The 12644-nt window shown below is 57.9% G+C and overlaps 1 protein-coding gene across 3 annotated transcripts in view; it reads right to left on the reverse strand.

Moving 5' to 3' along the window:
* PAX7 (paired box 7) overlaps positions 1-12406 on the reverse strand; it is a 107401-nt gene extending 94995 nt beyond the window's left edge. The window contains exons 1-4 of one of the 3 annotated variants that reach the window (XM_060411511.1): positions 12242-12406; positions 9500-9735; positions 8814-8940; positions 7209-7343 (exon numbers count right to left, since the gene is read on the reverse strand). In XM_060411511.1, coding sequence (XP_060267494.1) covers positions 7209-7343; positions 8814-8940; positions 9500-9735; positions 12242-12326 — 583 coding nt within the window. In that variant the 5' untranslated portion in view covers positions 12327-12406. Of the gene's footprint in view, positions 1-7208; positions 7344-8813; positions 8944-9499; positions 9736-12241 lie in introns of all 3 variants that reach the window. The other 2 variants (XM_027965644.3, XM_027965643.3) reach the window with 2 other exon arrangements.
* Between the last annotated feature and the right edge of the window lie 238 nt (positions 12407-12644).

Consider the following 12644-nt stretch of genomic DNA (forward strand, 5'->3'; position numbering starts at 1 on the left):
ATATGATGAACTGCCTTTGTGCCAGTGCCACCGAAAGCCCTTCTGATAAGGGCAGGCCGCGGAGGATCAAAAGGACGGCAGCGGCTCGCCCGCCTCCCGCCGCCGCCCGGCCCTGCGCGCTCGCCCTCGCCGCCCGCGCTCGCCCGCGGGCTGTCTCCGGCCCCGCGGTCCGTCCCGATCCGCCCGGCCCAGGCCCGCCTTTTGGTGCTTAGGCGCCTCTTTGTCCTTTCTGCTGCGGCGCGCCTCCCTCGCCCCGCGCTAACGCTCTAGGCAAGGTTCTCTCCTCCCGCGCTGGTCTTTCTCTGAATTTTCTCGCGCGCGCTCTCTGTTCCGACGCTCTCCACCCTCTTCCTGACTGTCTTTCGTCCCCCCCGCCCTTCCGTGGCTCTGGGTCTCCGGGGTCTCTACCCGTCCCTCCTTTCCTCTCGACCCGGGCTCGGGCCCAGCACACCCCGAAGCCCTGGGCGACCGCATCTTGGAAACGTCCACGGGCTGACCCGCAGCCCCAGAAAGTTGAACCAGTTCATTCCTAGCCCCTGGCAACCCCACGCTCACTCAGCTGCCCAAGAGAGCCGCCCAAGGCGCCCTGGAATGCCCTCGGGGCCTCTGGGGAGCAAGACTTGGGGTGTACGCAACTTCCCCTCATCGCTCCCTCGCTGCTGTGGTCGGAGACGCCTCACCGCTCCCCGGGGGCTGAAGTTTCAAGTGGAGCCCCCACCCCCCGCACCCCCTTTCCTATATCCCTTCCTTTGGCCCCCACCTCCCCTTTGCCCTCGACCCCTTCTCTTCCTCTTGCAGGCCCCTCCCCTTGGCTAGCTCCTAGTGCCCCCTGCGCGCTCTCCGGACTCCCCCTCTGCCTCGCCTCTCCCTTCCCCCCACTTTGTTTGAAGTTCTGGAGAGATCTATCTACTAATGGGGAAGTTTCCCCCTTAGGTCACCGTTCTGCCTTGATTCGATTTGGGAAGGCGCGTTCCCTCCCTCCCTCTACCCGACCCCAGCCGGGGCCAATCGCTCCGGAGCGGGTCAGAAAGCGCTGACCCCATTTCCACCTTTCCTCTTTCAGCCAGAGCTGGGGGAAGGGGCGGGAGGGCGGGGAGCGGAGAGAAGCAGAAAGGCCCGCGACAGCAAAAACTGAGAAGGGAGGGGGGATTGTCCCAACCTTCCAATCCCTCTTACCCCCAACCCCAACTGGGTTTCCTAATTACCTCCTTAGTCTGGAGTGGGAGACGAAGAGGAACTATTTTTATGGAATTCCTGGAATGTGCCCCCCCCTTAGTCATGGCCTTCAAGGCCCCAAAGTCCCTGGAGAACGTCCCCTTTGGGGTGTCTCTTCTATGTCCCTCTTTATAGCAGGAACGCTTCCCCTCACCAGGGACCGTCCATTACGTGGTGTGAGTTCTCTCTGGCTTTGGACTCTGCTTGTCCCAGGGCCAGAGCCAGGGCCCGGGATCCTGTACATTTCGTGCTTATATCCTTAGTCCCCATTAGGAGTGAAGCTTCATCAACTTTGCTGATGATGGTAAATAGAAACGCCAAACAGGCAACCTAGAAGGAAATCTCATTTGCTCAGTGCTCTCTCTCTCTATAAAAATACGTATGTTTGTAAATAATATTATTTATATAAAATGTAGTGTGTGACAACTATCATTTTCAGAAAGACGTCCTTTAAAAAAAAAAAAAGCCCAAATAATCACCTTACTGCTTTAAGGCTACTGTTATGTGCTTTTAAATCCTTCCATGTAAATTCCACTGAAAAATTTGGAAAGCTGTGAAAGGGGAGGGGGCCGCGGGAGTGGGAGGGGGAGGTTAATCCGGGTTTAACGCTGCGATGCCGTCTTAGGACCAGGGTTAGCCTGATTGCGTTATCTCTTCCCAACATTTGAGACGCCCATATTTCACCCAGCCAAATAGCTCGGAGAACAGCGCAGATGGCCGCCGTGGTCGCGCCTCAGGAAAATGTGTTATTAATATCTAAATAACTTCCCAATACTGTCTGGTAAATCTCCTCTCCACCATTCCAAATGATGAATTCGTTTGAAGTCTTCCCCCAGCCTCATCTTTTCAATGTCTCTCTCTTCTTCTTAGCCAGGCTTATTTCAAACTGGTAAATATCTAATTCCTTTAACGGCTGTGCCGTGCACACCAAGTCTTTTAGGTACAAACGCCTGGAAACAGCCGGTGCGTGGCGGTGCGCGCCCCGGGGTGAACAGAAAACCCGCGCGCCCTCGCAGCGGGGGACCCCACCCTGCTCCGAAACGCGTTCAGAGACGGGGGACCGCGCGGGAGCCTCAGTCTGGGAGCCGAGCTCCTTCCTTGGCGCGCCCCGGGGACCCTCCCCCGGTTCCCTGCGGAGTCCCGAAGGCCTCCCTCCTCCGCAGCGCGCGGCTCTCGGCGGCTCGCGTCTCCGAGACCCCACCCGCAGCCCTCGGAAGGCGCCCCTCGCTCTCTGGGGCGGGTAATTACCCTCCGCTCGCCTGTTCTCGCGTGTTCCAAGTTTGTTTTCTAAATGTCTTCTATTAGATTACGTTCGTTCATTCCCCCTCCAACCTTATCTCCTTCTGTCTCTTCTCTCTTTGCCCGTCACACTCGATTTAGGCACGAGTTTATCTGGCAAACAGTTTGCCGACTCTGTTTATTTACCGTGGGTTCCGGGGCTGCGAGCGCGCGCGCGCCAGGGTTCGCCTTTGTAATAGTTATCTCATTGTTGTTCTTCGTTAGTCCCGGCTCCCTCCGCCCCTCTCTCGTCTTCGGTTGGGGGGAGTAGAGGAAAGACAGGGGGAGTCTTGTCATCCCAGTGTGGGTTCGCCCCTCGCCCGGGGCCCCCTCCGCCGGGGTAGAGCCCCCCTCGCCCCGCGCGCCCCCTCTCCGCTGCCCCCATCCCCCCACCGCCCCAGCGCGGCACAGCCCTCGCCCCCTCCCTCTCCCCCTCCGGTCTCACTGAATATCCACCGCCGAGCGCTGCCTAAAGCCGGGGAATTGCCTGACACCCTCCCATCTTCCTCCGAGCCCCCATTATGCGAAGCTGATCCCACTCTGAACAGCCTCAAATCCCGCCTGGACTCTGTTTGATTAGATTGCCAACCCGGGGTAATCCTTTGATTTGGTGGAGTGTCAATTACCTTTCTCTAAACACACATTTACAGAGGAGGGAACTTGTTGGTTTAAATCAATGCAGATTGTTTCTTGATAAATGGACTCTCTTCAACCCCTCCCTCCTCGCTCTTCCAAGGGCCTCTCTCCCTGGGGGCCCCTCCCTCCCCTTTCCCCTTCTCGCCTATCCAGTAAACAATGCCCCTTCCAGGTGTGAAGCCGAAAAAACGGTGTGGGCTGAGGGGAGCCCTGCCCCCCCTCCCGCTATTCATTCGCTCCCCCGGAGCCTAATTAAATTTGGCAGGTCCTTGTACACACAATCAAAACAGCTTCCTCCGGTGTAGCAAACGACCGAAAACCGCATTAGCAGCTATCGCTGCTGCCAAATTAAATTGTTTCCCACCTCCTTTTACAAGTGTCTGAAACCCAGACTTCGGGCTCTCCCCTCCTTCCCCGTCCTTCCCCGTCATTTCTCACTGCACACCTGAAAGTTTGCTGCTTTAAAAATGAATTAAGGAAGAGCGCAAAGAAATACAAATCTGCCTCTCACACACACCTTGGTCCCCCACTTCAGATGTCAACAGATTCTCAGATGGACTTGGCCCCCTCTCCGCGGGAGAAGGCACACTCTTCTTTTTAATCTTGTGACTTTCCCCCTTATTTCATATTAATTGTGACCCAGCTGGGCTTTCTACCCTACAGACCAACTACGGTCTGATCTGGTCAGTTTCAGCCTAAACTTGTCAGATGCAAGAGGCCTCTTACTGATTACTACTGTTGTTACTCTTTTTCTAAATTATTTCTTCACACTCACTCCCTCCGCTTCTCACAGAAGAACGGTTTGACTCTGCAAGCCCCTATCAAATTTCCCACAAGCATCTCCCTGGACTCAGGTTGGGAAAATCTTTTTCTTTCCCCACCCCTCCTCAAATCCTTTTCCAGGCGGTCCCTGCCTGGGTGTGCCCTGATTCTCCTCGGAGAAGGGGTGAGGAGGAGAGAGGCCAAGTGGCTGAGGGCAAGGAACCTTTCCAGGTGTGCTGAGTGTGGCCGGAGCCCCTATCCACAGTGGTCTGAGAATTCTCACAACCAACAATCCTAATAACTCAGCCTTAACAAGGATAAGAGCAAAAAAAAAAAAAAAAATATGAACAGCCTCATGAATATCAGCCCAAGGGGAGCAGAAGTGAGCTGTTCAGAGATGAAAGTGCACAGAAATAAAAGCTCAATTTAATCTGCTTTAAAACCCTTCAACTTAACGTTTGTGCTTCAAACTCTGAGAGTGAGGACTGATTGCGGATAAATAGTTTCTTCCCATGCCTGGAAGCTATTACACCCCGCTCCAACACAGCTTCCTATTCAGCAGTCCTAGTTTTCATTACCAGCTCTAATAAGTCTTAGCATTATTAAATGCCAAGCGGACGATAGGGAAAAACGGACTCAGGGAGGGATCTCTCTTTAGCGCTTAAAGAGGAGAGCTCTTAAACCCCTTCTTGGGCGACTCCCCGCCACGAGAGGGGCAACCCCCGGAGAAAGCATTTGTCAAGAGCAAGAAGCCAAAACAAAGTTTGTGGGTGTGCACCCCTCCCCCTGCTCTGCCCAAGGGGATCTCTGCCTCTCCCCACCTGGCCCACTTGGGGGGAGGGTGGGAGGTCTTTTCACCTTTAACTTGGCCAGGAAACTGACTCCGGGGGCCTGGGAGAGAGATGAGAGTTTCCAACTGGGTGGTTCAGCAGGATGCCAGTCCCTGGCCAAGGTACTCGAATCCAGAGCTGATAGGGACCCTTTGTCCACAGATGGAAAGACAGCCCTCTCTCTTCCCCGCTCTCACATCATCCATTCCGCCCGTCTGCGATCGCACCGCACATCCACGCAGAATCCCACGATTCCATTCCAAAGGCCGGTGGGCAGACAGCCACACTGAGACACGTGCACTTACACGGCCATCCAGCTCCCAGCCACGGGGTGCCACACGCCCACTGTCACTCCCAAACCACACAGCTTGCTGGACACCAGGCCCACCACTTTCATTTCTGCAGCTCTGCTCCTAGACGCCCAGAAGCGCCAGGACTCTGCAACTGCCAGCCTCCTCCTGAAACCCTTGGGGACCTGGAGCTTCCTGGTTCCACTCAGGGAAAACCTCTGTCCAGCGAAACTGCGTGTCCGCTGGTTCTGTAAGCCAGGTCAGCACTAGAAACCCCTGGATTCCTTTGAGCCAAAGGCATCGTCAGACCAGACTTGCTACCCTCTTCCTTTCTTTCTCTTCCGTCTCAGGAGAAATGAGTCTGTTGTGCTTCCTCACAGACTGAATTGGACATACCCCTGCTGCACACACACACACACACACACACACACACACACACACACCCCTAAAAGTCTCTCCGAACAAAACCAAACCTCCTCTTTCCTCCCAGGGCGCCTCTCAGAAGATGCGTCTGCAGCGCTGCCTTGGCCAGGAAAGATGATTCAAGTTCTCTGTCCCCTCCCAGCCCCCCACAAAGGAAGTCTGACTAAGTCCCTTTTTATTCCAAACTGAAACACAGAGTGGGTCCCCACGCAAGGATCCCGGGCTGCCTCTGCCCAGCCAGGGGCTCCTAGGCAGGCAGCGGCCCCCCTCCGCAGACCCCAGGCCTTCCGCAGGCCCCGCACAGCGGGGTGCCGGGCACAGCCCGCTCCCTTTCTTTCCTGCCCTTTTGTCCCAGTGGGACTGGGCTCTACTAGGGGCCCTGAATGTCAATAGCCCGCCCCTTCCCCAGCCCCAGCCTGCTCTCACACTAGGCTGCCCCTGCTCCCCCCCTCCCTCCTTAGACCAGGCCTGTGGGGGCTGGGCTTCGCTGGGACTTGTCTTTGGAAGCGGGGCTTTGTCTGTGAAGTTCATCTTCAAGGTTGGGACAGACTACTGAAAACCAGAGGGAGACGCGGGTAGAAGTTCCAGGGAGGCGGGGAGAGGAGAACCTCAGTAACCCCTTGGAAGGAAGCTCCAAGAGAACTGTGCACTTGAACAAGTTTCGGGGTTCAAGACACTCCTCCCCGACTTTCTCCAAAGCCACTTTTTTTTTTTTTAATTTGAGGTTATAAAGGCCATTGCCTTTCCTGTTTGCCTGCTGCCTCCCCGCATTGTGTCTGGGGCTTTAGCTTCTTTCCCCGGTCCATCTTTGTGACTTTGGGTCTTGCGTTTTTACTTATTTTTCCAGGCCCTCCCTCCCCCACCCAAGCACACTGACCAAGTCTCAAAGAGACCTACGGAGGCAGTAGTGATGGGGAAGGGCTTTCCTTTCTCCTGAAAAATAACCCGTCAGTAAACAAAAGCACCACCACCCCCCCCCCCTTTCCTGGGCCTGAAGGCGCTTGAAAGAAAAATGCCTTCCCTAGCTCATCTCCAAAATACAGCCCCGCTAAAAGCGGGGACAGGGCGTGGTGGAGTCCGAAACTCTCCCTCCCACGAGGACCCCCCCCCCAGGCATCTGGGAACTTGGCCTTCACCCCTGGGCCCACCTGCGCGTGCCCGAGAGGAAAGCGCCTTAAAAATGTACGCTTCTGCCCCGGCGCTGTCTGTGCGGCCCTGGCGTCGCGGGTCGGAGAGTGAGGCGGCGGCCCACGCGGCCCGCGCTAATTTTTATTGACTGCAGCGGTCAGTCAGCTGTCAGGCGGGGTTTCAAGGGACCGTTTAAAGAGCGTGTGCGGGTCTGGTTAACAAATTCATTTAGGGAGCCGCGGGCCGGCTCCTCCTTCCTCGCCCCCCCGCCCCTTTGCCCGTTTCCTATAAATAATAGATCGACACCGGACTACCAGCCGAAACGCCGGCCCCGGAGGACGCACGGCCCGGAGCCCTCGGGCGGAGCGGGTGCGCCAGGGTGCGCGGTTCGCGGCCCCCGGAGCCCCCACGCGCTGCCGGGGGCCCCGGGGACGACTGGACCCCGCTCTGCCGCGCAACGGCGTCGCGGGAGCCGCTCCCGGCCCGAGCCGAGGGCGCCCTGCGGGGCGGGGGGGCGCTCCCCGCACATCCCGACAGGCTCTCGTTCCACCCGCCGGTCCGGTGGGACGGCGCCGCCACCGCCCGCACGCTGGCGCACGAGGAGCCCCGCGCGCTCGGGCGTCCCCGGCCCCGGGCGGCTCCCTACCTTTGTCGCCCAGGATGCCGTCGATGCTGTGCTTGGCTTTCTTCTCGCCGTCCTCCTCCTTCTTGTCCCCTTCGTCCTCCTCCTCCTTCTTCCCGAACTTGATTCTGAGCACTCGGCTAATCGAACTCACTAAACCTCAGAAATTGAAAGGCAAAAGAGCGGGTATTAGTCGTTGGGGCCGCGCAGGCCGGCCGCCTGGGGCGCTGGGAGAAGTCTCGAAGCGCATTTCCCCCCTGAACACACTCAGGGGGACTCACAGCCACCCCCCCCCATCGCGGGTGACCACCTACACTCATCGGGAGGCACAGGCAGGTCACCCCCGTGGAGACTCCCCGGGGGCACGGACCCCCCAAGGCTGTGACAGAGGCCCCCTGGTGCCAGCCTGCCATGCCTGTGCACACCTGGACTTTGCACGATCACACACCCTCAGTCAGTCGGTCAGTGAAAGTCTCCCAGGCGCATCCGACTCTTTGCGACCCCGTGGATTATACAGTCCATGGAAGTCTTCAGGACAGAATACTGGAGTGGGTAGCCTTTCCCTTCTCCAGGGGATCTTCCCAACCCAGGGATCAAACCCAGGTCTCCCGCATGACAGGCGGATTCTTTACCAGCTGAGCCACCAGGGCAGCTGAGCCACCAGGGAAGCCGGAGAATACTGGAGTGGGTAGCCTACCTTCCCCTAGACGCACTCATACCCACCCCACCCCCCGGGACCTCCCTGGGGCCCCTCCAGCCCGCTTGCTGCTCCCCACACTCAGGTGAGCATCCCAGTGGTACACCTGAATGCTCAGGTACACACATACACACACCTACACACACACAGACACCCCTGAATGCTCAGGTACACACACACACACACCTACACACACACAGACACCCCTGAATGCTTGAGGGTGCACACACACACAGACACATACACCCCTGAATGCTCAGGTACACACACACACACACACCCCTACACACACATACACCCCTGAATGCTCAGGTACACACACAGACACCCCTGAATGCTCAGGTGCACACACACACACACACCTCTACACACACAGACACCCCTGAATGCTCAGGTACACACACAGACACCCCTGGGGGCACCTTCCCGCCCACAGGCAGCAGATCCGGGGCCTCCACATTTGGGGCCCACTGGTGGCTGGGGCAGCACCAGCACAGAAATGGTGACCTGGAGAAGGAAGTCCAGGGAGCTTGTGACCTACCCTTCCAGGATGGACTCAGCCCTGTAGGCCATTCTCTGCCAAGGCACCAAGGGAACTTCTCTCCTCAGGCAATTTTGTAACTTTCTGCTCAACTCCCCCGTCCCCCCTCCCTCCTCCCTCCCTTCTTCTGCTCCTCTCTCCTTCCCTAACTTCGTTGCCTCCCTTCTTCCCTCTCCCCATCTTCCTTCAGTTTTAACCCCCTCCTGTGCCCCCGCCTCCTTTGCGCTCTGGTTCTTTTCCTCCCAGCTTTTCTCCACGTTCCCGGGCTTCCATCACCTCCCCTTGCCCCCAGTCCCAGCCCCACATGGCTCGAGCCCTGGCCCTGGTGGCTTGGAGAAAGAACACAGAGGGTGAGGACTGGCGCGCTCTGCGGGCTCAGCTGCCTTCTCACCTGAGGGCACGGTGCTGCGGTCACAGTGCCCGTCCTTCAGCAGGCGGTCTCGGATCTCCCAGCTAAACATGCCCGGGTTTTCCCTCTTGTAGTCCTCAATCTTTTTCTCCACGTCCGGAGTCGCCACCTGCTTCAGAGGTGGAGGTGGGAGAGTCGGAGTGGGAAGATGGGGTGGGGGGAGGGAGACACTTTTAATATCAACCTCCCAGGAGCCCCAGGGCCAGGCTGACAGCTCTGGTCACCATTCCTCCATTCTGAGACTGGCTTCACCCTTTCCAGAAACCTGTTCCTGGCTCCCAGGAAGGCTGCTGGGGTTGGGGAATGTAGAATAGGATAGGTAATAAACTAGAAACCTAATTAGGACCCCCCCGCCCTACTATTGCAGGCAAGACTGAAGGAAGCTTCCCCCATTTGGGATGGTAATGGGGTTCTGGGCAGCTGTAAGGACCACACAGGAATGACTCATTGGCCTTTTGGGAAATCTGGCCCCCAGTTACCCCCATCTCTGAGAAATTCAAATACTGGAGGAGCTCTGTGCGTGGGGGCCTTTTTCCACTGTACTGCCCATAGGTAGCATGTAGACTTACTCCCTACTGCTACTGGATGACACGGGGTAGAGTGCGGCTCCAGCCAGGACCCCCAGCCACGGGAAGGCTGGCTGTCAGCTCTGCAGCAAAGACACTCACTCTGGGCTTGCTGCCGCCAATGGCCCCGGGCCGGATGGACCCAGTCTCCTGGTAGCGGCAGAGGATCTTGGAGACGCAGCCGTGGGACACACGCAGCTGGCGTGAAATGACGCAGGGCCGGATGCCGTGGTGGGCCATCTCCACGATCTTGTGGCGGATGTGATTAGGCAGGGGTCGCCCGTTGATGAAGACCCCACCCAGCTGATTGACCCGGCCTTGGCCAAGCGGGGTGGACACTGGAGAGGGAAGGGGGGATGAGGAAAAAGAGAGGCATGGGGTGAGGTGAGAACACTGAGTGCCGCCCTTTGCGCTTCAGTTCTGTTGGAGCTCCAAGACCCCTGTAAACAGATCTCCATCCCCCACATTTGGAGCTGCTGCAGTTCAGAGGTCAGGGGGAAAGCTGCTCTGAAGCCAAGGGAAGGCCTGGCAGGGATGGGGAGACTCACGGCTGGCTGCCAGAGTCCCCGCAGATGCCACATCCCCAGTCCTGCCACGCTATGGGGATGAGGATACACCTGGGGGATCTGTGTCTGAGAAGGGGAAAGAGAGATGCAGAGGGGAGAGCCCAGAGACCGGTGGAGCCTGGGGACTCGAACCGATGGCCCTCTGGACCGGCAGCTTGGGCAGAGGGCTGCTTGCCTTCTAGAGAGACTGATAACTGGTGAGATGGGGCCCATCGGGTCGGTTCCACGCTCTAAGTGGTCAAGTCTGGTTCATTTGATATTGGCCCTGGAAAGAAGGGCTGATTACTAGTATTTACAACTCTGGCTTGTGCAGCAGAACTGTCCTACCCATAACTGGATGGTCGAGGCACAGCAGAGGGACCGGCCACAGAAAGCCGTTGGCTGCTGCCCCTGGGGGCTCCTGACTGCCCCTCTAGGGACTCCCTCTCCTTCCTACCCCTCTCGCAGTTCAGATTTCGTTTGGGGATGATTTGGGGGTGATTTGCTCCACTGTCAGCAAGCTCCTAAATCAAATACTCATTTGGCCTCAGACACCCATGAACTGTCCCTGCAGGTTCGGAGAGGCCGGTGCACAGATGGGCCAGAGCCCCTTCCGGGAACCAGGAAGACAGACGCGGTTCGCCGTGCGAGCCGGGAGGGGAGTATGCGGAGGAAGCTTTCATGCAAAGCCCACACAATTTCTTCCCAGAAGGCTGGGGGTCGGGGGGACACCCGGTGCACTAATCCAGCCTCCATCCCCCCAATTTGGGGACTCGGCGGCTGCGGAGATCTGGTAGATTAGAACGATTTCACAGCCCGGGGAGTGGAGGGAGCTGACAGTATAATTGGAAGAAAGAGGCTCGGTAGCTGAGCTGTTCTACCGCCTCCTCCCCTCGCTCTGCCGCCCCCCCCCCCATGGAAAAGTGGGTGCCTGAAGCCACCCTCGGATTTAATCAGAAATCGTGCGTCGCCAAGTCAGAGTCACTCGGTCTCCGTGGCGGGATATGCCATTAGCGCTGGAGAGCTCTCGAGCGCCCAACTTTATATTCAAGAGCCTCTTTAGCGACCGGCACTCGGCTCTCCTCAGTATTCTCCGTCATGTTGGGCAAATATTGTCCTAATCCGCTGCGCGGCCGCGGCCGCCTGTTTTACTTGCATTCGCTACAAGAGAGCGCTGCGACAAATCCCCGGGCCGGCGCGCTCTCCCGCCTGCGTGGCTGCTGGCGCGCACTTGATCACGGAGCCGCTCTCCTCGCCGCGGTCTAATTCCGGGACCCGCGCCGGCTAGCTGCCGGAGGGACAGCCCCCTCCCCAGATCACAGGCTGCCTGCCCGTCCTTCCCCTCCTTGCCTTCTTTCCCTTCCTCGCGCACAAGTGGCTCATACAATTATAAGAAGAGTAATTAAAAATAAAAGTCGCACCTATCTCTAACCACGTCTGACATCCTGGGCTACCTACCCCCAGAAGCCAAGAGATCCCGGAGTTGACAGGTCGAAGACCTAATATTAGTTTTAAAAGAAAGCAAAACAAAAATGCAGGAAAGGATCTCGGTGCGCTCCAGCCCTCGCTGGAGCCGAGAACCGGTTCACTCCCGCCAGTCCCTTCGGCTCATCCCCGGTGCTGGGTGTTTAGGGAGGAGACCTTAGGAAACTAACACTTTCCCCTTGTCTGGACATTTCCGTGCCCTCTCGCAGTCTTGAGGTCTCTCCCGAGGGATCTCTAGAGTTCGGAAGCCCGAGTGGAAAGTTTCCGGGGGGCCGAAATCGTTACTGTTTATTATTTCACATTAGCTTGTTTCCAGCCTCGAAGGCGAGGTCCTAGTTAAGACATATAAAACATCACACACTGTTGGTATTTCGAAATAAAAGGGATTGTTAAACCATCCCGGGGTGAAAAGAACAATTCAAAACAAGAGTAGAAAGCCCTGTAGCTGGCAGAACACGGGAGAGCCGAGAAAGTATTAGGTGGAAAGTATCTGAAAATAGTGGGACGAGTTGAGATCCACTAGGACTTGAAATTGACTAGGAGTCGAGATCGACTCGGAGTTCAGCCTGGCGGGGAAAGGCCGCAACCCAGGACGCGTGACGCTGGGGCCGCCGGTCGGTGAAACCCACGCGGAAACGGACAAGTGTGGGTCCCCAGAAACTTCCTGGGTCGGGCGCCGGGACTCGGACTCAAAAGGGAAGGGAACCCCCCGGCTCCCCCCTTGCTGGCGCCACCGCCGCCCCGCGAAGATTGCCACCTCTCCGAGGACTCGGAGGCCCCGGCGGAGGAGGGAGGCCACCCCGGGCGCTCTTACCTTCCAGGGGAAACCCCGTGCGAGGGTAGTTCTGCCCGGGAGCCGGCCGCACCATCCTGGGTACCGTGCCGGGAAGCGCCGCCATTCTTCGCGCACGCCGGCGGCGGGTCCCGAGTCGGCAAAAATCGCTTCCCGTCCGCTCCCCTTCCCCCTGCCGCGATCTCTTTCTTTCCTCTTCTTCTTCTCCGTCTCCTTTTTTTTTTTTTTTTAACCTCCTCCCCCTCCCCTCGGCAAACACTCCCCACCCCCCACCCCCGGCAGCAGCCGCTTGCGTCCAGAAGCTGGGGAGGGCGGGGTGGGGGTGAGGTTGGGGGGCGGAGGTCGGGAGGCTGGGGAAAGAGGGGAGGTGGCGACGAGGAAGTTCAAACAAACAAACACAGCCACCCCGAGGCCTCCTCTGCCC

This window comes from Ovis aries, chromosome 2 (genome assembly GCF_016772045.2).
Source record: "Ovis aries strain OAR_USU_Benz2616 breed Rambouillet chromosome 2, ARS-UI_Ramb_v3.0, whole genome shotgun sequence".
Lineage (NCBI taxonomy): Eukaryota > Metazoa > Chordata > Mammalia > Artiodactyla > Bovidae > Ovis > Ovis aries.